General features: G+C 42.4%; 1 protein-coding gene across 6 annotated transcripts in view; it reads left to right on the top strand.

Moving 5' to 3' along the window:
- ANO8 (anoctamin 8) overlaps positions 1–26528 on the top strand; it is a 101598-nt gene that overhangs the window by 44226 nt on the left and 30844 nt on the right. For all 6 annotated transcript variants that reach the window (XM_083180161.1, XM_083180167.1, XM_083180163.1 and 3 more), the window contains exons 4-9: positions 3192–3330; positions 10837–10933; positions 11439–11555; positions 13419–13546; positions 18415–18576; positions 19187–19339. In XM_083180161.1, coding sequence (XP_083036287.1) covers positions 3192–3330; positions 10837–10933; positions 11439–11555; positions 13419–13546; positions 18415–18576; positions 19187–19339 — 796 coding nt within the window. The remainder of the gene's footprint in view (positions 1–3191; positions 3331–10836; positions 10934–11438; positions 11556–13418; positions 13547–18414; positions 18577–19186; positions 19340–26528) is intronic.

The raw sequence follows: 26528 nt of genomic DNA, 5'->3' as shown, positions 1-26528 counted from the left end.
TAATAAAAAGGAAACTCCTGTCCACAAATGATTATGTATGGCTGGTACACAAGTAAAACACATAAGCAAGGGAAGGAAGTATGGGTTCAGTATGATTTCCCGAAATGTGAAATACCAACAGTCAAAATACCGACAAGCATTGACAGACAGTCAAATTGCTGACTTTATGTCCAATTGGTTAAGAAAAAGTTAATTTCAAAGAAAAAAATCCTGAAAAAGTTGGCATTCAAAATGTAGGCAGTTTTACCATGTCGGCATAATGAATGTTGACACTTTGAATGTGTCAGTATTTTGATTGTCTGCCAATGGATGTCTGTATTTTGACCATAGTTATTTTGACTGACGGTAAATTGACTGCATCCTGGAAGAATCAGTTGATGACTGCAATCAAAACAATCCAAGCATTGTTATAAATATTTTAGATTAATCGCTTCAATATGTACAAGTATCAAAAATGTTAGATATAAGCTGTTGTGTGTACCAATATCCAAGGTATTGATTTAACATCTCCACTTGACATAGAAAACTTTTCACCTCCCCTTTTAAGATCAGGAACAATAGAGATCCATGCCAAATAGGTGTCTTTAAATATTTATTCATTATAATATCAGGAATGACAACAGAAATAGATTGGAGCAATGCACCCGGAGAATGAGGACCAAGTAAAGCACTCTTTAATTTCTTGGACTTTTTCATACTTTAACATCCACGTGGACTCTGATAGTCGAGTAGTGGTAGTAGATCGAGGCACCATGTCCTAATGTCTAACTATGCAGGAGTATGCGGCACACTAATTTGGGAACCATGTCGGCAGGTGTCAATATTTATTGTCAAAAAACTTGAACTCATGTCTACCTTTTCATGCGTTGACCCTTTTCATATCGACCTTTTGTCAATGGTTGCCTTTTCCATATCGACATTTTGCGTGTCGACCTGGGCACTGTAGACCTTTCCTTCCACACCCCGAAAAAATATCTTGTGACCTAATCAAGCTGTTATCAGGACATTGGCTCTTATTGGACACATGAGATTAGAGTCACCAGGATGTCTGCCCATACCAATAGCCAGTTAAAAAGAATTGCAAAGACATTTATGTTGGGGAAAGAGTAGCTTAAATTTATAGTTGACTTATTTCTCCTGCTTGCTCTGTGTATTGACTTTACACTACAACAAGACCTTTACTGCACAAATTTGTATGACTTCTACGGCTTTTTTTTCTTTTACATTTTTTATGTAGTGATGAGTACAGTGGTTGGGCCTGACAACGAAGGTACATGCTACTAGTCATACAAATCTGTCTAATTTAGCTGCACCCTGTCTTATTTAGATACACTCTGCATTTACTTTAAGCAGTTCTGCATGGAAGGTTCTGCACATGTCTTAATTTTTCCTGTTTGGTGCTATTTTTTCTCCATACATTTTATTTATTTATTACCAGTTTGTTATATAGCGCAGCGCTTTACAGAGAATAATTTGAACATTCACATCAGTCCCTGCCCCAGTGGAGCTTACAATCTATGGGGCAGATGTATTATAGTGTCGCTTATCGTGCCGCTATAATACTTCCTACTTCGCCTCATTAGCGAGGCGAAGCAGGAAGGGACATCGGCAAGATCTGTTCAATGGCCGGCTCGACAGGGCAGCGCTGTCCCTGCAGTTTAGATAGGGCTTCGCCAGCCTGCTGCTGGTGAAGCCAAAACCGGCATCGGGCGGAACGGTCAGCGATGCTGACCGTTCATATATTCGGCCTGCTATCATTTAGATAGCAGTGCCGATATGGACAGGGGTGCATAGCACCCCTGTCCTTTACCTCATCCTGGCTCCTTTAAACATGGGGGAGAAGCGGTATCAGTGCACATAACGTGCACTGATACCCCTTCTCCCCATAGCGAACGTTCATACATCTGCTCAAATATTCCCTATCACATGTATACCCACACACACACACATTCATTCTAGGGTTCATTTTGTTGGAAGCCAATTAGCCTCCCAGCATATTTTTGGACTGTGGAAGAAAACCGGAGTACCCATGAGGAAACTCATGCACGCATGGGGAAAATATACAAATTCCGCACAGTTAGGTCCATGGTGGAAATTGAACCCATGACCTCAGTGCTGTGAGGCAGTAATGCTAACCATTACTTTGTCCGTACTGCCCAATTTTAAAGAGGTCCTATCACAATAAGAACAATAGAAACTCACCGCTAAAAATGTATCCCTTGCTTCACAGCACAACGTAACAATTTACGTGCCCAGCATGGTAAACACTCCTCTGACTTGTGGTCTCTGTACTGAGACCTTTCTTGTTTTGAATGTCCTACTGTAAAACAGGATTGGAGATGGTTTGTGATAATCGCTGGCCACCTGATTAGCAAGAAGGTCATGGTACATATATGGGGTTGGGATCGTTTGTTCTACAGTATGTTGGTCGATTTGGGACAAGGTCGACATGGGTTTAGGTTGACAGTGTCTAAGTAAACAGTCAAAAGGTCGACATGGGGTTTTTCACTGTTTTTTTTTACTCGCATGTTGACACAGTCGACATGGACACAGTTTCCAGTACACCGAATCCCCTCGCATCTCTCGTGATGCTTCTGGCACAGTGCCTTGCTGTGCTCGGCACACTATTTTATTCTCCCGCCACACCCCAGTGGATAGTAGGGCATAAAATACCGCCTGTCGGCACATATCGGCTCAAAAAACAGTGAAAAACCCCATGTCAACCTTTTGACTGTTGACCTAGAGACACTGCCGACCTAATGCTTGTGTCGACCTAGACCCATGTCGACCTAGAGCCATATCGACCTAACTGTGACGACCCAATGCTTGTCGACCAACATGCTGTACACCAAATGACCGTATCCCCCTATATGTAACTACCATTCTTTTAATAGAGTAGAGATATTTGTACCAAATCAGCCTTTGTCCCATCAATTTTTCACTTCAAGAACGCAATGTTCCTTCTCCTATCCACAGTGTCTTTTCTCCTTTTCAGCAACTTTTGATCCTGATATCTTCTCCTTCTCTGAGAGCATTCTAGTTCCTTCTTGGTTATACCTTTTCATATTTTCGACTTTATTCAGCTATTAAATTTGATCTACAGTATCTGGTAAATGATGTTATACTGTACCAGTATATCTTAGTAGCTTGCAGTTGCCTGTTGCAGTGAAATGTCCCTATCTTTTTTGTAGTCTGCTCCGCGGTGCGGAGGAGATTGGGCTTCGGAAACCAGTGAAAGCAGAGTTTGGAGGTGGGACACGGGTGTTCTCCTGTGAAGAGGATTACATATATCAGAACATTGAAAATGAGCTGAATTTTTTCACATCTCAGGTAAGCCCCATTTTATCTAGTACTGGGATGGATGCAGGATCACTTAGTTGAGCACAAAACACATACTGTATGCCTCATTTATATAATCATTATGTTGGAGTTGTGTTTTAACAGTGTGTATGACTATGGTTAGGGCACCTATTTTATTTGGTCTACAGATCCTTAAACTGTTCATCACGGCATGTTTCAGAACAGGAGTGTGCTAATCCTGTGGGAGGTAATTACCTGTCAGCTCCATGTGATTATGTTAGTGCGGACAGGGCGACATGTGTCAGAGGGGATTCAGCACAAGCCAAAGACTGAGAATAAAATAGTGTATGTGAGGCCTTTGTAAAACTGATTTGTGGTGTCAAGTGCACGTCTGTTTCAGTAGAACTTTCTGCATTTGTTTGTTGCTTTGGCTTCTGTTGTTACATTTGTGGTTTTGAAAGTTTCTGTTGCTATAATCAATGTAGGTACTTATGTAATATCTGGGCTCCCGTTTTTCTAATGAGACCGCATCCCCTCACGGGGCTCGCTGCGCTCACCACGCTTCGGGCACGGTGGCTCGCTGCGCTTACCACACTATATAAAATCAACTCCATGCGTAGTTGGATAGTAGGGGTATGAAAAAATGGGGTGCATTTAACATGGGAGCCCAGATAGTACATAAGTACCTCAATGTATTTGGTACATGGGTATGATAGGAAGGTGGGATGCGTTTTGTCACCTGTTGTAACATGTTGTAGCAGTTTCATAATACAGTTTTATTACTTTCATGTAGCTATTGATGATAAATTTAGCATGCAGTTAGTGAGTTTCAAATCTCAGTGGGATTGCTGCATTTTCTGCCAATTTGTAAAACGGTTGCAATAACGTTGAGAAACCCCACTTTAGAAGAGATTTTCCCTATTAAAATAATTGAAATTGCAGATTTGCAAATAGTTATATTTGGAACCTGCTGCAATCCCTCTGGAAAAAATGGCCTGTTTCTGGCTGGAAGAAGGCGCTGCACAGATACCTAGAATGATTTGCAAAAGTACAAAACACAAAAATAGGAGGAGTCCAGTCACCCCCAAAATGTTAACCAGTTCTAGGGATTTACGCCTATGCTTATGCTGTAAAGTAGCAGAGAATTCAGGGGGGCACCTAATCCCCACTATAACAGGAGGGGAAAACATTGTTAGGTCATCTCGCCATAGTGAAAACCAGAACTATAAACAAAGAAAATAACCAGCGCTGGCTGTGTTTCTCAAATAATTCAAGGTGTGACGGTTTCTTTCAAAAATAATTTAATAAAATCAGATGCAAATCATACATATAAAATTTGGATAACTATAGTAATTAATAGTTAAATCTAAAAATGTATATGAGTCCCCTTTAAGACATTATTGAACTCCTATATCCAGGATAAATATGCACTGGGAGGGATGTCTCTATTATATAGCAGCGATATATATCCAGGTGGCCGATATCCGGATGATTATTGCAGTAGTAGCAGATGAATTCTGGTGAATTGTCCGGTAAACCTGGGTGAAATGAGATGGTTGCTGTTGGTCCAATCCTTTGTAGCAATGAAGTGGTGGATGACCAGGTAGAGATATTGGATCCCGTGACCAGTGAAATATAAAGGTTTTGTGATCCTCAGGAGTTAGATGGTGTCAGGGGTATGATGATTCAGGAAGGCTCTACGCGTTTCTCTGGGGAAAAGACCCCCAGCTTAATCAGGAGCAAGAAAACCAGAACTAGTCCAGACAGTATAGTTCAACCGGCACTCCATGGACTTTATACCAGGTTCTCTCAAAAGTAATGACTCATGCTACTGGCAGTTTCATACAATGATTTGAACCTTTAATGGTCAGTCATCAGGCATTTACACTGCCTGATGATGGACCATTAAAGGTTTGAAACGTTGCATGAATCTAACTCTCTCTGCACATGTTACATCAGCCCCACCGGCATTGCACATGGTTTTGTCCATTAGAGTGAAAATTTGCTTTTGTGAGTGAACCTGAATAAGTCCCTACATCTGTAAATAAAATATATTGCAAAGAAACATGGTACACTGAATACATAAACATACAACAAGACCCGCTTTTTGGTCCATGTAGGCAAAATGGAAACTTTGGAAAGAGAAAAACAATTTCTTACAACCACCTACCCCCTAACACAGTCCCTACACTAATGTCACTCTTGTAGAAATTAATGGGCGTCTTCTGATTGATCCGATAAAGTTAAGCAATACCGATGTTTAGTTAATTTAGCCATAAGTGGTTCAGTGGTCGACAATAGCGTAATTCTGTTCGGCTGGAGAGAATTTCTAAGAGAAAAGGCTGCACGGATGTTGGTAACCATCTGAGCTTATTTGAGAAAGGACTGCTCCAACACCGAAAGAAGAGGCATCCACTTCGACTGTGAATGGTAGAGTAATGTCTGGTTGTGCTAGGACTGGAGCTGAATTGAACTTTTCTTTGAGAAAGCGAAATGCTTTGACCGCTTCTTCTGACCATTTGAATCCTTTACGGGTGAGAGCGGTTATCAGAACTACGATGGTGGAGAAGCCATTAATGAACTTTATGTCATATTTGGAGAATCCGAGGAATCTCTGTATTCCCCGAACGGTATGAGGCATAGGCCAGTCTTGGATTGCTTTGATTTTAGCAGGATCCATCTTTAAACCGGCTCCGGAAACAATATAGTCCAAGAATGGGATTGATTTGACTTCGAAAATGCATTTCTCCAATTTACAGTAAAGATGATTTTCTCTAAGACGTGAAAGAACTTCTCTGTGCTTCTGTAAAGTACAGGTTGAGTATCCCGTATCCGTATATCTATTATCCGAATTATTCCAAAAACCGTGGTTTTTGGAATCATTCGAATTTTTTTTTTATTTTTTTTTACCCCCCCCTAACCCTCTTTTCATACTTACCAAGTCCCAGGGCGTCCACAGCAGGCCTCCGGCATCTTCTCCAGGGTCTCCAGCGGTCCCAGGAATGCATTGCGCGAGTGTGCGCGCGCGCCGGTGACGTCACCGGTGCGCGCGCACACTCGCGCAATGCATTCCTGGGACCGCTGGAGACCCGGAGAAGATGCCGGAGGCCTGCTGTGGACGCCCGGGGACTGCGTGGACGCCAAGGGACCACCGGACACCATCAGGGGACAGGTAAGTATGGCTTAAACAATTTATTCCAAAAACCGGAATATTCCCCTATCCGGAATGCTCGTGGTCCCGAGCATTTCGGATAGGGGATACTCAACCTGTATTAGCATAGATTAAGTTGTCATCAAGATACACTACAACATGCTGATACAGAAGATCCCGGAATACTTTGTTCATGAAAGATTGGAATACCGCTGGAGCATTGCTTAAACCGAAAGGCATGACGAGATATTCATAGTGACCATCTCTGGTGTTTAAAGCGGTCTTCCATTCGTCTCCCTCTCGTATTGTGATGAGATTGTAAGCTCTGCGAAGATCAAGTTTGGAAAAGATAGTGGCTCCACTTACTCTGTCAAAAAGTTTGGTGATAAGAGGAAGGGGATAACGATTTTTGATGGTGATTTCGTTAAGCCCTCTATAATCTATGCAAGGTCTTAATCCTCCATCTTTTTTTTTTTTTTTTTTTACAAAGAAGAAACCTGCACCAGTGGGTGAGGAGGAAGGACGAATTAATCCTTTGGCCAAGTTTTCCTGAATATATTCGGTCATGGCCTGTGTCTCTGGTAAAGATAACGGGTGAGTTCGACCTCTGGGTGGATTTTTCCCAGGGATGAGATCAATTGGGCAATCCCAAGGACGATGGGGAGATAAATCACTGGTAATCAGTCAGTAAAGGATCAGCCTTTTCCCATAGGGGTGATGCCCAATTTAATGCAGATCCAGATAAGAGGAAGATCACGTATGCTACTTTAGAGTGATTGGTAGGGAAATAACTCGACTGTAATTCAAAATAAATCTTGCATTGGTTGATGAAACCCCACAGTCTTTTGGAGTACCATCAAACTTGGCTGGAGTGGGTAATTGTAAGTTAGCAGTAGCTGCTGGTACCAATGGTGCTGGGTTCCCTGGCGGAAGTGAACACTGCTCCTTGACCTCTTTGCAAGGTAGTTTGGATAGCATCCAGCCGTGTTGACAGTCCTTTAATGCTCGGATAACTTGTCCCTGAGCAGCATCTAGCCAAGCTGCCAGTTGTTGTACCGGGGCAAGACTGTGGTCCTGACTAGGGGCTGGATCCATGGAGTCAGTGCAAACTGTCACGTTTTGAGGATCCTGCTGGGAAGAGGCTGGAGTGTAGCGTAAGCTGTTTTTTTTTAATATAACTGTGCTGCATAGATTAGCAGCAGTATTGATTGCCCCTACTCGGGGAACAGGAGTCTCTGAACAAGGCAGGACAGTAATAGTTTAAACGTAGTCTGATGAAGAAGATAATGACGATGACAATGAAGATGGTGATGCAGATAATGACGATGACAATGAAGATGATGAAGATAATGACGACAACAATGATGAAGGTGATGACAATGAAGATGAGGACTGCTGAGTTAGGTCGCTGTAGATTTGTATGCCGGAATCACTTGTGCTTGTCACGGGTGAGGACTACCGCAGATACGGAGACACTGGACACCCACCTATGGGGCAAATGTCAATGGCAGCCTCTGCACAGGTGACTGCAGGATTTGAATCCACCTTCAATACCAATTCTAAACAGTAAATGACCAGCAGAGGTAATATAGTAAGGACGATGTCTCTTAATAAAGACACCTGAGAAGTTAGGCCGCAGCAGAGTGACTCACTGCGGTAATTGCCTATAGTAGTGCTGAGAGCTGCTACCAGTTGGACAACATTGCAGTGACTGACTTGCAGGCTCAGCCTGCAGGAATATATGTGCTGTGCAGTGATTGGAAGTCCTGCAGTGACATCATAATTGGGCAAGGTGGATTGAACATGGACTCTGCCCCCATACAGGAGACACAATGCAGCAGACACAGGGGGAGAGTCCGGATGATGATGTCAGTGCCTGCACTCCCAGCGCATGCCCAGAGAGGAGACGGATGCCAACAGGGAACTTCTGCACACCGCCAGGATAACGCGGAGCGGGACTGTCAACGGGAACGGAGGTAAGTGCCTCTCAAACGGTGGCCCGTGACAAGTACAAGGAATGTTGGTTAAACACGGCGCTCTTGGGTGGATTATATATTCTATATTCTGAGTGGTACCCACTACACAAACATACATTGGACACACCTTTGTACAGATAATATTTTATATAGAAAACATAGTACAGTACTTATATGTTAGTTGGGCACCCACTATAGTTTCTACGCTCATACCCCCACTATCCATGTCGGCATGGAGTTGATTTTATATAGTGTGGCAAGCGCAGCGAGCCACCGAGCCCAAAGCGTGGCGAGCGCAGCTAAGCAAAACTAAGCAAATAGCTTAGTGGGCGCCCAACTAACAAATAAGTAACGAAAAAATATATTAAATAGAGCATATATATGCAAAACACATTCAAATACAGATAAAATAAAAAAAAAAAGGTTTTTATAATCACCAGATATAACTGTAAATAATTATAAAAGTCACGTTGGAGATGAGTATTTCCATATAAAGATATACACAGTGCAGTCAATATGAAAAATGTTTCTATTGTAAGGGTTTAGTAGAAGCTTATGTCGGGACAAATGAGGGTTAATAAGCCAGTAGCAGAGTGAAGCCACTTAGCATGTAAGCAGAACTCACATAGCGCAGTTAGTTGGCAAGAAGCAATTTGATGGCATCAGATTTTAAGGTAGCAATAGTAGATATTGTATATTGTTGTCTCACTGTCAATTACATTTGTGGAGTGGACGGGAGATGGGGGGAGTTTGTTGGATGGGGAGCTCGACCCCCTCCGTTGGTGGCGTCCATCTTGTGATACAAGTCCCAGGCAGAGAAGGGTGTCTGCATGACTGCTGGGCAGCCAAACATGGCCGGCGGCTGGATGTTACAGTCCACGCTGTGCTGAGATGGAAACAGCTGGTAGTCGCGCAGAGCAGGAATAGCTGACGGCAGGCAGATTGACGCTTGGACTGTGTGTGTGGACGGAGAATCCCAGCGTGATGTAAACGGAAGTGATGTTGATGCGTTTCGTTTCTGTAGCAACCAGAAACTTTTTCAAGATAATAAATAAATCCACCAGATAGCAATACATTTCTCCACCGCTTTGTTTAGAGTTGAAACCTAAATATACTCAGATACCACAAAGAAAAAATAATTATGTTAAATCAAATTGTTTAGATAATGTAAAAGCTTTCATAAGTTTGAGTGGATGTTGCATGTAATAGTATTATTTAGCTTGTTCTTATTCCAATTATGATGGCATCCTCATTTGTTCTGGCTCATAAATGGCCCATTTAGAGCAAATGGATTCTACTCCAGATGGCTATTGCCAAGTAGCACTGACTGGATAGGACCACATGATTAGGGGCGAGGTAGAACTCAAGCAAGTAAATCACGCCTGTTTATTTTCTTCAACAATTCCTTTTTATCTGTTTTCTACTCACAAATGTAATATTTTGTTGCCTGTATGAATTTATTTTCTGATGGAATAAACTAATGAATATAGAAATTAACATAAGTATTTGAGTTATTTGTATGTGGGTGTATACGATTTATGAGCAGGGAGTGTACTGGAGTGTGTTTTATAGGGCTATGTATGGGGACATTGTTTGAGCATACTACAGAGTATAGGAAGGGTTCTATGGGGACTGTGTACTAAGCCTTGGAGAAAGATGAAATGGATAGAGATAAAGGAGGTCATTCTGGTTGACTCACAAAGCTGCCTTGCGTGCAGGGCCAAAATCATTTGACTAATTTCTAAAGCGTTTGCAAATCTAAGTAACTCCCTGGTGACTCAGATTCGCTGAGCCCTTGCATGTGAACAGGGCTGGCAGCTGACATCCGGTGATGTCAGCTGCCTGCCCCCACCTCCCACGTCATGGCTGAATTACCGCGGGAATGCCAGTTCCAGTACTGCTCCACGCGAACGGGGCGGTGACCATACAAGTCAGGTGTCCGTTCACAAAAGGAGTCTACACATGTGCATAAAAGTAGCAAAAGATTGCTCCGCCATGCAAACGTGCGGGGGAGCGTAAAGATCAGAATGACCTCCAAAGTCCCATCCAATCAGCTCCTAACTGTCATCTTGCAGACTTGGGGGTATTCATTTTGGTGCCGATTTTTTTCGACTAGTTTAAAAAATTGCACTTTTTGCCATTTTTAGGTCAAAGCTAGATTCAACCTATTCAATTTAAATGCCATTTTGTTCTGGTTGATAAACATGTGTCGGAGAATTAATCGCCAATCGGCGGTTTTCTGGTGAAACTATTGCTCACAATATATTCTTTAGTGTGTATACAAACATTGGCCCTAATCTACTTTTTTCCAATCTATGTACTCTTTAGTGTCCTCCTTGACAAATGTTAGTTACTATATTGTTATGAGCATGTTAATAAATCTTAAACTATTTTATTTAACTTTTTCAGGAACGTCAGAGCATCATCAGATATTGGATGGAGAACCTTAGAGCTAAGCAAGGAGAATCTTTGCACAATATACACTTCCTGGAGGGACAGCCAATCAGTGAGTGTGCCTGCAGGCAACATTAAAATTCAGTTTTTGGGGGCACTTCAAAATGTTTTATTAAGACTACAAGAATGGGACTAGTACAGCAGTGAGTGTTTCCAAGAGATCTAGCCAATGGAGCATTGGTATTTGCATGCCTGGTTTTTTTTTCTAATGTACTTGTGTTACACAAATATTTTTGCATGTAGGAGCATATTCACGATGTATACCTGTATTATTTTTTCCTGGAAGATGAATATTGTATGAATATGTATTTTTAATACAATATAAATAGTATATTTGTTCCACTAATGACTAGTTGACCAGAATTTGCTCGCTGGCGGGAATATCCACTAATTTAATTCTATGTAAATTGATACAATTCTTCTGGCCTGGGTTTTATCAGTAATGGTTTGAGAACTACTGCTACTTTTTTCTTACATCCTTTTACATCTGTACTACTGTGTTGTACATCTGTTCTTCGTGACACTTATGCATCTTATCAATCTGTGCTACCTGTCAGTCCCAGAGCTTGCCGCCCGTGGAGTTATCCAGCAAGTGTTTCCAGTTCATGAACAGAGAATACTAAGCCGCCTCATGAAGTCCTGGGTCCAAGCAGTGTGTGAGAGACAACCCCTAGGTAATAACCTTTCCTTTATTTTAATAGATACAGTACATGGGTTAGTAAGTAAACTGTCATATTTGAAATGAAGCGTAATTGTATGACATGATAATAATCTGTGTATGGAAGAGCTTAAGATGAAGGGACCATCTAAAGGAAAACACATTGCTGCACATAAAGGTGGTGATGCAAATTTGCCATAATTGCACTCGCAGCTCAAACGCTAATACTCCTTTAAGACCACAAATGCCTTTGCGGGTTGAAAGCTCAGCGTCCAAGTGGCTTATTGCCGGGTCGGTGATGTCACATGGGGGTGGGGCTCAGCGGCGGCACACCATCGGGGGGAGGAGGCATCTCTTGGAGCTGACAGCGCTGCCTCCTCCATACTGTGAACGGGACCCAGATCGCACGACCCAGGTTACCCGTTCACATTGCACCTTGACCTGGGTCAGACCCGTGTTCAACCCTGGTCGTGACCAGAGTTGAACTCCTGGGTTGCTAGACCCGGCGTGGCCCTTAAACAACGCACCTCGACCCAGGTTGGTGACGTAATGACTCGGTAATAACCTGGGTTGAGAGTGCGGTCTGAAAAAGGTATAAGATATACTCAGAGTTTCACCTGTATGTAAAGTTGCAAGCATATGTGTGACAGCCTTATCCATCAGATTGTGAAAATCCTCATTGCTTTCAGCTCACACTTTGACCAACCCTGGTGCAAGAGGTCTGTCCAAACTTTGCATATTCATGACTCTTTGTAGCTTGCAATTGCCTCCATACATCCTCACTCAACTTGTGATCTATGTGAGAATGTCCTGGTAGAATCCAGTTACGGCCCTTTAGTCACAAGTGGATCTGCACTCAGCTGTGCACTACTGAATACTTGCTCATAATTGCATACGCTTGGCTAGGGAACATGTAGAGGGCTGTAAATCTAAACACTTTTCCCACAGTTTGGGTACAAATTGTCAAAATAAATCATGTCATAAATCATGTTAAATTGTTGGCACAAAGCATGCCAGCATGACAACAGTGCATGCCAACATTCATCAGGGTTCATTGATTGATCGGGATGGGAGTTATATTGGAGATGGGATGTTGTTATTGGGCAACCAATCCGATTCTATCTATCATCTTCTAGAAGGTGCTAGATCATAAGTAGATTCTGATTGATTGCCCATGGCAACATCCTATTTTCAATGAACTCCCATCTTGGTAAATAAACCCCATCATATCTATATGGATGACCTGTCACCAAACATTCCCTGTTGGTTTAGTGCTGTCTTACCATATCCCAGCAGCTGCTCTGACATATTTTTCCAGGTCCTAGGGATCATGTAAATATTGGTTTTCAAGTAGACGTCTGAGGCGCATGCTAACTGAACCTCCCCTCACAGCCTAACCCTTCCAGTGATGCCTAAACCTAACTGCTTCCAGAGAATGTAGGCATTTTACTTGGCCACATTCCAGATGTCAACATTGTGAACCTGTTGACGGTGTGAGCCATTTTTAACATCCTGGTGTGGACCAGGTAACAAATGCCTTCTCCCCAAAACGGACTTGCATGAAACTTTGCAGCAGCCCCAAAATGCATTTTTACTATAACATTCTTAGTAAAGTAAGGCTGTAACCATTTCTGAATAACAAAGTTACTGTAACTAAACGTTTTCCCTGTTAATAAGTTACAATAAATCCTAATTACAATATGACACATGTTGAAAGGGCAGCAAATGTACTAGTTTAAGACTGTTTGGGAGTCACAGCATATATAATAGTCTATAAGAATGGAAGAGGAGTTACAGCATTAATGTTTGTACTTTACATAATACATGACATCACTCTGGTCAATGCTCAGATTCTGATATCTGCTTATGATCTATACAGATGAGATCTGTGAGTATTTTGGGGTGAAGGTTGCTATGTATTTCTCCTGGCTCGGCTTTTACACATCGTCACTTGTCTACCCAGCTGTCTTTGGCATCATGCTTTGGTTCTTTACGGAATCTGACCAGGTAAGGTTGTTACAGTATAATTATTTTGATTTTATGTTCTTTTGTGGCCATTGTTATATATACATCTGCCCTAATCAGCCAATCATGTTGCTGCAACCCATCACACAAAAGCATGCAGACATGATTAAGAGTGCCGGTGCACTGGGTTACAAAGCCCAGTGGAGTTGTTATCATGCCTCCTGTTAAGTGTTGGTCTCCCATCTGATAGTAGAGATATTACTGGTACTATGAGGGGCTTCTGTACCCTTTCCAGTGTATTGGAGGTGACAGGTACTTAGCGTCTGTAGGTGAAGTGAAAGTTTTCCCGCCATTCGGTTTAGTGGGCCATTGTCAAATAGGGGATTCCCTTGAATATCTTAGCTGTAAACACTGTTGCTGTAGTACCTGATCTCCACTGTTACCTTCATAGCTAGATATAATTCATGCCAAAATATATGGACTCCCCTTGTAGTGTGTTTGTCCCTATACTCTTCAGTACTAAATGTAGGAGGCCAGCTTAGTTCATCAAACTTCTTGCCTTGCTAGAGCTGGCCCAGTCATTTGTAAGTGCTGTTATAAGGAAGTGGAAAACTCTAACTATCTAAGTCTCAAAGTAATAGACCGCGCAATCACATAGAATGGCATTGAACATACACAGCTATGAACTTGCAACATACACAGGTATGAGCTAAATAAATCCTTGCAATTCCGAACTCTCTGCTTAAATATTTCAAGCCGGCAATGCTTCATTATAGTCTGAGAGTACACTTTTATACAGGGTTGTATGGAAAAGTTAAGGTTTGAAAAAGGGTGTGTGGCCACTCAAAAGGTGGCATGTCCTTGCGTGTAGTGTACCACGCCATACACATTATGCTACACAATAGTAGACCCCCTTATACTGTACTTGTCCCTTAAATATTATGCGACACAGAATGAGCCAAAATTCACTTTATACCACCCGGATTGAGGCAAAATTCACATTATGCCACATGGATTGAGGCAAAAATCACGTTATGCCACATGAATTGAGGCAAAATTCACATTATGCCACATGGATTGAACCAAAATTCCCATCATGCCACACGGATTGAGCCAAAATTCACATTATGCCACTCAGATTGAGCTAAAATGCACATAATGGTACCTGGATTGAGCCAAAATCCATGCTATGCTACATAGATTGTGCACAGTATGACACACAGATAGAGCCAAAATTCATGTTATGCCGCCCTGATTGAGCCATTCCTTCATTATCGCACACAGTGCCCACTAAACCTTAGCCTGTCACCGTTTGGGGATGGAGAATTCAAAGACACAGAAGCTATGTGCACTGCATCCTTCTCTAAATGAGGCTCATAATTCTTACAGCCATAGCGAACCACATATTTGGATCCCCTTTTTCAGAGATGCCGGCAAATCCTTACATTTTTCTTGATTTCTTTTAGTATTGATAAAAACCCCTGAAATCATGTAATTTGGATGTCACAGTGGGGGTTATTTTGGTTCACTCTTTCTGACAAAATACTTTTTAGATGGACACAATCATGTGCACTGCAGGTGGGGCAGATGTTACTTGTGCAGAGACAGTTAGATTTGGGTGGGGTTTTACTTGAAAGTGAGATCTATATTGCAGTGTAAAAATAAAGCAGTCATTATTTTCCCTGCACAGAAACAAAATAACTCACCCAAATCTAATTATCTCTGCACATTTTACATCTGCCCCACCTGCAGTGCACATGGTTTTGTCCATCTAAGAAGGATTTTGTCAGAAAGAGTGAACTAGAATAAGGCCCCAAGTGACATGCCCCAAAACAGAAGAGACATGCCTCTATTTTTGCCACACGTCCCCAGTCAATGCCCACAAATGGTGCCTGACTGTCAGCCACTCTGATTAAAGTTAATTGCTTCAAGTGGCATGGCTACTAGACTTTGGCGCATGTACAGGGTGAAGCATATGCATGCGCAATTTACCAATAATCACTCAACTGCAAAAGACATTGCCATAGAGTCCATCATCTCTACTATTATAGGCATCATAATGAAGGTTTAGAGAACAAAATATTGTTTAGAACCTAAAATTGCCTGTCTGCTATTAGTTAATTTTGAAAATGTTGAAGTTATTTTTATGATCAATTTAAAATTGAATATTAGTAAACTAGTTAAGCGCCTGTCAAAATGATGGCTTCTGCAATGTACTTTCACTTTGACCTGTGACAGTTTTTAGCCCACAAACTCTCCACCCCACCTCCATATCCAGCAAGTTTGAAACAGATCAGTGTCCCTACAAATATTGCTTTCACTTTCTGTTATGACATCTTTTAGCACCCAAAGGAGTAATTTGGCCTCTAGTGGTGACTGGCGGTTCTTAACCTCATTGAGGTGAGGAGTTATTAGCTATTTATAGATATATAGATTGATAGAAAGATAGATAGATAGATCAAGAAATCCTGTATTTGTCTGTAATAGTACCTATGTTGATATTAGATTTTGAATGGGATTTTGGTTTATATTTGACTTTACATTAGATTTTGCCTTTAATAAATCTCCACATTGTAAAAACATGTGAAATCACAAAAAATATAAATCTAACATTGCTTATTACAACTTATAAATGTATCTGTGTGTTTTACATTAAAAACATGTGCATAAACTGATAGCACAATCAATGCTTAAGTTTCAGTACAAGCAGAAGAAGCTTCTTCTCATTCAAACATTACAATCCCTAGGTCTTCAGAACACAACCCTCTTGGTTCTCATCCTACCTATCTAATTACTATTTCCGTGTTCCCTTCTCTGATTCTACCTCCTCTTCACTACCTCTGTCAGTCGGAGCACCACAAGGCTTAAGGCCCCCATACACTAGCCGATTTTGGTCAGATTTCAGCCAGATCAGTCGGATCTGGCCGAAATCGGACCAAAATCGGCTAGTTTTGATGTCCCCTCAGATCCGATGCGCGGTCCCGTGCGCATCGGATCTGCGTCGGGTGGTCGGACCTGCTGCACGTCCGACCACCCGACTTGGGACCTAGTGGAGCGGCGAGGTGGTAGAGGGAGCAGGGGGGGCTGGGGACGCTGCGGGGGACACAGGCGGCATAGAGCCGGGCAGGGGGAGCCGGCGGGAGCTGTCATGAATAAAAAAAAAAAAAGCCCATACAATGCATGGGCAGCCTGTGATTGGCTGAGCGCTTTCTCAGCCAGTCAGCAATTGGCTGAGAGAGCGCTCAGCCAATCACAGGCTGCCCATTCATTGTATAGGCTTTTTTTTTTCTAGCACTGACAGCTCCCGCCGGCTCCTCCTGCCCGGCTCTATGCTGCCTGTGTCCCCCGCAGCGTCCCCAGCCCCCCCTGCTCCCTCTACCGCCTCGCCACACAGACGCTGTCCCCCGCAGCGTCCCCAGCAGCGGGGGACACAGACGTGTCCCCCGCAGCGTCCCCCGCCCCCCTGCTCCCACCAGCTCCAACCTCTGTAGCCCCCCCCCCCCCTGCTCCCCGGGTTTTTTACATGTGATAAATCGAGACGATTTATCACATGTAAAAAATGGCACATCAAGTGCCAATCTAATCAAGCTCCCCCGGGGAGCAGCCGGGGAAGCTCAGGGGGAAGTCGGGGGCGACTTGTCCTAAGGACAAGTCGCCCTAGTGTATGGGGGCCTTAAGTCTTAGGTCCTCTGCTTTTCTCAATCTATATCTCCTCTCTTGGGAAACTAATCATCTCTTTTGGATTTCAGTATCATCTGTACGCTTATGATACTCAAATCTATCTATCCTCCCCTGAATTGTCACAATCGTTATTGCTCCATGTCTCTGAATGTCATTCTGCCATTTCATCTTGGATGTCATCTCATACTCAACATTTCCAAAACAGAATTAATTATATTCCCACCAGCCAAGAGTAGTTACCAACCTGATATCTCTATCACTGTTGAGAACACTACAATTAATCCTACTCCACAAGCTCGCTGCCTAGGGGTCATCCTCGACTCTGAACTGTTCTCTATTCCTCACATTCAATCTGTCTCTAAATCGTGTTATATACATCTAAAAAACATATCCAAAATTTGTCCGTACCTTACACAAGACACTGCAAAACTTTAATCCATGCACTCATTATATCACGCATTAATTATTGCTATAGCCTCCTTACCGGTCTTTTTAAGAAAAGACTCTCACCACTACAATCCATTTTGAATGCAGCTGCGAGGCTGATCTTCCTGGCTAGACGTACAACGTCTGCTGATCCGCTCTGTCAGTCCCTCCATTGGTTGCCTGTATAGTACCGCATTCAATATAAAATACTTCTACTTAAATTCAAGGCCATTACTCTGACTACACCGACTTATATCTCTTGGCTTATCTCAAAACCCCTATCAGACCTCTCCACTCTGCACAAGATCTTCATCTCTCATCCACAATCATTACTTGCTCCCTCTTAAACTTGCAGTTTTTTTTGTCACCCTATGGAATGCCCTTCCATGCACATTAAGACTCTCCTCTAGCCTCCAAACTTCCAAGCATTCCCTGAAAACTCACCTCTTCAGGCAAGCCTATCATATTCCAGAACCCCACAAAACCTACAGTAGCATTCTAATTGCATTCCATCAGGACTGTCCTATAATCTGGTGGGAATGCTATGCTATGGAATTCTATTCTCATGTAAGATTTGGAGCAGGGCCCTCCTACCTTCATGTCGGTTTGTTTCTACCCAGTTTGTTTAATCACTGTTGTTTCCAATTGTAAAGCGCACTACAGTATATAAGAAACTGTCAATAAATAAGAAGCTGAAGGATACACAGCTATGGCGCACCCCATTTGTATGTGCTTCCACTGTAGAAATGAGCATTGTCACCTTCTCCAGTCAAAGTTGATATTGTTTTTGTCTGTTTTCTCAGACCAGCCGCGACATTTGCTGTGTGGTCTTTGCTCTCTTCAATGTAGTTTGGGCAACCCTGTTTCTAGAAGGGTGGAAACGCAGAGGAGCCGAGCTGGCCTACAAGTGGGGGACATTAGATACCCCGGCAGAATTTATTGAAGAGCCACGGCCACAGTTCAGGGTAAGTGATTATTGATACCAAAGGCTTTTTTGCTTTTACTTTGAATTAAAAACTCCAATGACCTGTTCATGGGATCACTTCTTAATAAGTTGAGATCAGAATCAGAATCATCTTTATTGGCCAGGTATACTTGCGTATGCTTGGAATTTTTTGTGGTAACAGTGCAGCATCAATCAGGGAACACAAAGGGGGTGGGAAGAGAGGCATAAACATACATCACATACATTTCACATATATCTAGAACAGTTCGAGTTAGTATTTGGTATGTTCAATATGGTTTTGTTGGTGGACAGCTATTGGGAAGAAGCCTTTTGTAGTTCTTGTCGTCTTTGCTGGGATGGACCTAAAACGTCTGCCTGACGGAAGGGGTTCAAACAGGTTGTGGCCAGGGTGTAGCTTGTCCGCCAAGATCTTTCCTGCACGCTTATTGACCCTGGCTAGGTATAGTTCTTGGACAGTGGGGAACTCCGCCCCAATGATCTTTTCTGCCATCCTCACCACTCTTTGCAACCTTCGTCTGTCATTCAGTATGTCATCAGATGTAATAAGTTGTAGCAGACAGTAGCCCACTAACAGTAACCACTCTCCTATTATTGATCATTTTGAATAGGGGGTCAAGAGGATCAGTCCAGTGACTAACTGTGAAGAGTTCTATTACCCGCCATGGAAGCGACTCCTTTTCCAGTCCTGTGTCAGTCTGCCCGTCTGCATGTCCTGCCTGTGCTTTGTCTTTGTTGTTATGCTAGCTTGCTTTGAACTTCAGGTAAGTGAACTGTACAACACCGGGAATAATAATTTATGTATATATATATATACTCTGGTACAGTATTTACAACCGGTCTAGAGCATAATATTAAACAATATTTATTGCAAAAGACAAAAGCTCCAAGTGTACTGAAGAGGCTCTGAGCGGCTGTATAACCTGTAAAAGAACACACTGGCCAACACTGCAGCAGTGAAGCTGGTAGCAAGTGCCAGCCAGATGCAGTAACAGCAAAGGTGCTGCCCCCCTCGACACTCGTACCTATACGACTACAGCAGCTGCCCCACCCTCCTTACTGAACCTATTAGGGTGCTCCTAAACCCTGTCAGATATGTTAAGTAGGTGAATGAGTGGTGGCAGCCAACCATTTGCAAGGCCCCAGGATCAACGCCAAACCGAAGCGTGGCGAGCGGCGGCGGTACGTGTCCTCTGACCTTTTCGTACCCCCACTATCCACGTCGGCGTGGAGTTGATTTTATATAGTGTGGTGAGCGCAGCGAGCCCGAAACGTGGCTTGCACAGCGAGCCCCCCGAGGGGACGCAGAATACGAGCACAAAGCGTGGCGAGCCCCGCGAGGGGACGCGCAATAAATGTAAAGTAATCCGTGTCCACTCGCGGGGCTAGCCACGCTTCAAGCTCGCCACACTATCTAAAATCAACTCCACTCCGACGTGGATAGTGGGGGTATGAAAAGGTCAGAGGACGCGTATAGCCGCCGCTCGCCACGCTTCGGGTTGGCGTTGATTGTGGGGGTGGCGTTGCCAATGGGGGTGCATTTAACATTAAAAGCACCCATCAGGGTGCTTGTACAATTAAAAATCGGATTGCATGCCGCTATATATTCAGAGTTCTGAACCTTTTAAGTGAGGGTAATGTCTCAAATTACAAAACTACAACGCTGTATGTTTCAGTTTTATATACTACTCACAAATGCACATCTCTTATTTTAATACATGCAGATCACGTGGTCGTGAGAGAAATCAAATAAATAAATGCTTTGGTTTATCAGTATTCTATGTGGGGGAATATTGAAGTAAAAAGAAAAGTTGAACTTAGACTGCCCCTGCGCACCCCTTTTGCTGCTGGTGGTTTCTCTTCCTGGTGTTCTCCCAAAACACCCAAGATAGATACAGGAAGTGGGTAGTAGGAGAAGAAACCACTTAGCGCACCTGGTGTTCCTTAAAAAGATCTTTATTTCATCATAAAAAACATCAAAAATATTTTCTTAAAATCCACAAGCAAAAAAAATCATGAATAAAATTTCCTGATAAAAGAAAATAAATGGTATGATCCTCCTTACCCAGATGACGGGGTGGAGCCAAGGGGATGGTATAACAGGGTGTTTTCTCGTGAATAGAAGAATCACCCTGTAGGCTCCACAGGCTTCTGGGTGGGAGTAAGTCCTCCTAGGTTAGTGGTAGCAATCCTGGGCCAACGCGTTTCGAGTCCTGGAGACTCTTTATCAAGGCTACTGGACTGCTGTCTGCTTCCTTTATTTATAGTTGAAAAAGTGCGGGAAAGATGGAGGGGCGGGGAGCGTGTCTCCTCCTCCCGCCCCGGAAGTAGTGGTCCGGCACTCTTGTTTTTCCCCGATCAGTCTATTGTTTACTTCCGATACCGGAAGTGAGCGAAACCGGAAGTGGACGTCATCGGCGGCGTCTGTGTTGAAAACGTCTTTTTGGACTGTAGAACGATCGTCACATCCTTTGTGGGTTGTTGGGAGGTGGCGTCTATCATCTTCCGCCATATTGTAGGAGGAAATTGCCGCAAATCGCGGCACTTAGAGCTCGTTTCTAAATGGAAGCCTGAGCCGCCATCTTTAGTGTGGTATCCGGGCATCTTTTTCCATTCCCTTTAGTTTGTGCCTCAGATAAAGAAAAATAGAGGAATTAGAGCCATCGAAAATTCCTGACACAATATAAACACAAAAATGGACATCATAGGGATAAATACATCTATTAAAATGCGGATAAAAAGACTATTAGAAAAAAGGGGCAGATAAAAAGCAATAAAATTGATGAAAAAACATTGGTAAAAAACATTTCATATAAGGATCATCACAGAAACCATTTAAGTTCAAAGTCTTTGTTGAGACCATGGGGTGTTAATGTCTTAAGTTTAAAAATCCATTCCATTTCCTTCTTTGCCAGCATGGTCTCAACATCTCTGTGTTTCCAGGTGGTTTTCACACTTTCTATTGCCATGAAATCTCGAATGAAGTTACTGGAACAGTTATGTGTGGTACTAAAGTGCTCAGATAAGGAGTGGGTTTGTGCACCATTTCTTATATTACGCAGGTGTTCCATCATCCTTGTTTTTAAGGCTCTACTTGTACGTCCAGTGTAAAACATGCCACACATACATTCGATAAGGTAGATGACATTTGGTGTGTGGCAAGTGATGAACTGTGCAATCTTGTATTTCTTGTTGTTCACTTCGAATGATGTCCTTTTGGATGTTTTGGATTTAACCGCTTTGCACATCCCACAAGCACCGCATCTATGGAAACCTTGTGTTCGTATGCGTGATGTTTCCGTGCATGGAAGGGCACTTTTCACCAACTTCTTCTTTAAATTGTCTGATCTCCTATAAATAAATTTGGGCTGAGTTGGAAGAATATTCACCAGGATAGGATCCTTTCTCAGGAGGGACCAATGTTTTTTGAAGATAGCTTCGATTTTTTGTTGATGAGGACCAAATTGGGTGATGAAGGCAAGGTCAGTTCTCCCATTTTTCTCCTCTTTTTCAGGTTTTTCTTCAAACAGGGACTGTCTATCTATGGTGGCAACCTCTTCTTTGGCCCTCTTAATTTGATTGAACTCATAGCCACGGGCTCTGAAATTCGTGGCCATTTCTGTTAGTTGTTCTTCGCATATCTCCTCTTCCGTGCAATTCCTCTTTACACGTAGAAATTGGCTTTTTGGGACACTATTAAGCCACCTCGGGAGGTGTTGACTTGCTTTATGAATATAGGAATTTGTATCCGTCGGCTTTTTGAAAGTTTTAGTCTGTATTGCATTGTTTTTGATATATATAGTCAAGTCCAAAAAGTGAATTTCTTGTTGGCTCCTCATGAAGGAGAAATGGATGTTCAATGAATTAGTGTTCAGGTAGTTGCAGAAAGCATCGAGTTCTTCTTCTGGTCCCTTCCAAAAGAAGAGTACGTCGTCTATATAACGTTGCCAGGATACCAGGTATTCCCCCCAGCTATGATTGGCCCAGATGTTATCCTCCTCCCACTTGGCCAGGAAGAGGTTGGCATAGCTGGGGGCAAACCTGGTACCCATGGCCGTCCCTACCAATTGTAGGTAGTAATCATTGTTGAAGAAAAAATAGTTGTTTTTTAGAATAAACGACATTCCCTCCATTATGAAATTTTTCTTCAAATCGATTAGAGAAGATTGGTCAAGGAACCACCTGTTTGCCTCTAAGCCGTCTTCATGGCAAATAATGGTGTACAGAGAGGTAATGTCTGCCGACACCATGTACATGTTCTCACACCATATTATTTCCTTAATTTTTCCCAAAGTATCGGTAGTGTCCCTTAAGTAGGATTTTGTATTTTTCACTATAGGCTGCAGGTGATGATCGATATATTGTGACAGGTTGCTTGTTAGGCTGTTTGTTCCTGCCACTATAGGACGTCCTGGAGGATTCGTTGAATCCTTGTGCACCTTCGGCAGTATGTATATAGTAGGTACTGCAGGATGTGAAGAGTGAAGAAAGGCTTTCTCTTCTTTAGTAATTGCTCCTTTCCCAATATTTTCATCCAGCCATTTTTCATAGGCATTATTAATCCTTACAGTAGGATCGTTTTTCAGTTTTTTATAGGTTGCACTTTCTAATTGGTTTAGAATCTCCTTCTCATACCAATCTCTGTTCATAATAACGACACTCCCCCCTTTGTCGGAGGGTTTGATAATGATGGTTTCATCGTTTTGTAAATCTTTCAAAGCAGACCTTTCTTTACGTGTGAGGTTCCATTTACGTATGTACTTACTCTTATTCAGAGTTTCCATGTCATCCAAAACTAGCCGTGTGAAACTCTCCACATAAGGTCCCTTAAGATGTGCCGGAAAAAATTTTGATTTCCCTCTAAACTGGTTAAACTCTTGGGCAGGCTGTTCTTCTTTGTTGTGAAAGAACTTTTTCAGAGTCAATTTCCTTATGTACTTCTGCACATCAATAAAAGCTTGGAAATGGTCCATCTGGCCCGTTGGTGCAAATTTCAGGCCTCTCTGTAACACTGATTCCTCTTCTTTAGTTAGGACTCTTGAACTCAAGTTGAAAACATGGCATGGTTGTTCTGGAATGGAATCATCATTACCTTTACCTTCATCTTCAGATGGTTTTCGCCTTTTATGTTTTCTCTTTCTTTTTTTATGTTTATTTGAGTTCTTCTTACCCGCCCTGGTTCCCCTCTTTGTCTTTTTGGTTTTTAATAGACTCTCCTCTGGGGACCTCTCTCCCCTAAAAAAGAGTGATGTCTTCGATATGGGATGGAGATATCATCCCTCGGGTGTTCATAATGGTCCCTTCTATCTCTTTCTCGTATGGGTTCATTCCTTTGAAATCTCGGTCTCATAGGTGTTCTATCTTCATGACGCCAATTTCTTTCTAACTGGTTTCCACGGTATCTCGATCTCTGATAAAGTCTCTCTGTGTTCTTTTCCGGTCTTTGTTTTCTGAACCCTGTTTGTGTGGGGCGATGTTGTCTATTCTCGTCCTCTCTCCACTGGGAAATGTTCTCATATTTTCCCCTATTTTTTGTTGTTGTATTCTTTTTGGGGTTCTTTTTAGAGTTCTTTTTCAGAGTTTTTCCGGCTTTTATAAAGTCGAAATCCCTTTGGAATTTCCTCCATTTTTTATTAACCAATTTACGGGTATTTTTCTCGATCTTGTCTTCAATCACTTTTTGTAACTCTATGCACTCCTCTACCTCCTTGAATGGTCCGATTAGTCTTTGAAGGATTTGTATCCTTTCATTAAGGACTTTTAATTCTCTCTGTCTTTCCTTAATAATGAGGTTAATTAGGGACATTGAGCACTGAGTGAGAATTGTATCCCATTCTTTTTTGAAGTCTTCAGAGGCGTCGGAGAAGGTGGGTATTTTCTTTATTCTGAGGCCCCTCGGGACGACCTTTTCTGCAGCATACTTCTCTAGGGCTGCAATCTCCCACCAGATCTTATTCTCTTTCAGAAGGCTTTCTTTGAGGGAAGTCATGACGGTCTCTATGTTGTCATCTGAGATATCTTGTTCTTTCGGATTGAAATCAAAATAAAAGGCTGATTTCACCATATCCTCTCGTTCTTTAAAATGTGTGAACTAAAGAAGAGGAATCAGTGTTACAGAGAGGCCTGAAATTTGCACCAACGGGCCAGATGGACCATTTCCAAGCTTTTATTGATGTGCAGAAGTACATAAGGAAATTGACTCTGAAAAAGTTCTTTCACAACAAAGAAGAACAGCCTGCCCAAGAGTTTAACCAGTTTAGAGGGAAATCAAAATTTTTTCCGGCACATCTTAAGGGACCTTATGTGGAGAGTTTCACACGGCTAGTTTTGGATGACATGGAAACTCTGAATAAGAGTAAGTACATACGTAAATGGAACCTCACACGTAAAGAAAGGTCTGCTTTGAAAGATTTACAAAACGATGAAACCATCATTATCAAACCCTCCGACAAAGGGGGGAGTGTCGTTATTATGAACAGAGATTGGTATGAGAAGGAGATTCTAAACCAATTAGAAAGTGCAACCTATAAAAAACTGAAAAACGATCCTACTGTAAGGATTAATAATGCCTATGAAAAATGGCTGGATGAAAATATTGGGAAAGGAGCAATTACTAAAGAAGAGAAAGCCTTTCTTCACTCTTCACATCCTGCAGTACCTACTATATACATACTGCCGAAGGTGCACAAGGATTCAACGAATCCTCCAGGACGTCCTATAGTGGCAGGAACAAACAGCCTAACAAGCAACCTGTCACAATATATCGATCATCACCTGCAGCCTATAGTGAAAAATACAAAATCCTACTTAAGGGACACTACCGATACTTTGGGAAAAATTAAGGAAATAATATGGTGTGAGAACATGTACATGGTGTCGGCAGACATTACCTCTCTGTACACCATTATTTGCCATGAAGACGGCTTAGAGGCAAACAGGTGGTTCCTTGACCAATCTTCTCTAATCGATTTGAAGAAAAATTTCATAATGGAGGGAATGTCGTTTATTCTAAAAAACAACTATTTTTTCTTCAACAATGATTACTACCTACAATTGGTAGGGACGGCCATGGGTACCAGGTTTGCCCCCAGCTATGCCAACCTCTTCCTGGCCAAGTGGGAGGAGGATAACATCTGGGCCAATCATAGCTGGGGGGAATACCTGGTATCCTGGCAACGTTATATAGACGACGTACTCTTCTTTTGGAAGGGACCAGAAGAAGAACTCGATGCTTTCTGCAACTACCTGAACACTAATTCATTGAACATCCATTTCTCCTTCATGAGGAGCCAACAAGAAATTCACTTTTTGGACTTGACTATATATATCAAAAACAATGCAATACAGACTAAAACTTTCAAAAAGCCGACGGATACAAATTCCTATATTCATAAAGCAAGTCAACACCTCCCGAGGTGGCTTAATAGTGTCCCAAAAAGCCAATTTCTACGTGTAAAGAGGAATTGCACGGAAGAGGAGATATGCGAAGAACAACTAACAGAAATGGCCACGAATTTCAGAGCCCGTGGCTATGAGTTCAATCAAATTAAGAGGGCCAAAGAAGAGGTTGCCACCATAGATAGACAGTCCCTGTTTGAAGAAAAACCTGAAAAAGAGGAGAAAAATGGGAGAACTGACCTTGCCTTCATCACCCAATTTGGTCCTCATCAACAAAAAATCGAAGCTATCTTCAAAAAACATTGGTCCCTCCTGAGAAAGGATCCTATCCTGGTGAATATTCTTCCAACTCAGCCCAAATTTATTTATAGGAGATCAGACAATTTAAAGAAGAAGTTGGTGAAAAGTGCCCTTCCATGCACGGAAACATCACGCATACGAACACAAGGTTTCCATAGATGCGGTGCTTGTGGGATGTGCAAAGCGGTTAAATCCAAAACATCCAAAAGGACATCATTCGAAGTGAACAACAAGAAATACAAGATTGCACAGTTC

This window comes from Crinia signifera, chromosome 1, assembly GCF_055691185.1.
Source record: "Crinia signifera chromosome 1, ASM5569118v1, whole genome shotgun sequence".
NCBI classification, from domain to species: domain Eukaryota; kingdom Metazoa; phylum Chordata; class Amphibia; order Anura; family Myobatrachidae; genus Crinia; species Crinia signifera.
This window is presented reverse-complemented; position numbering and strand designations above follow the sequence as displayed.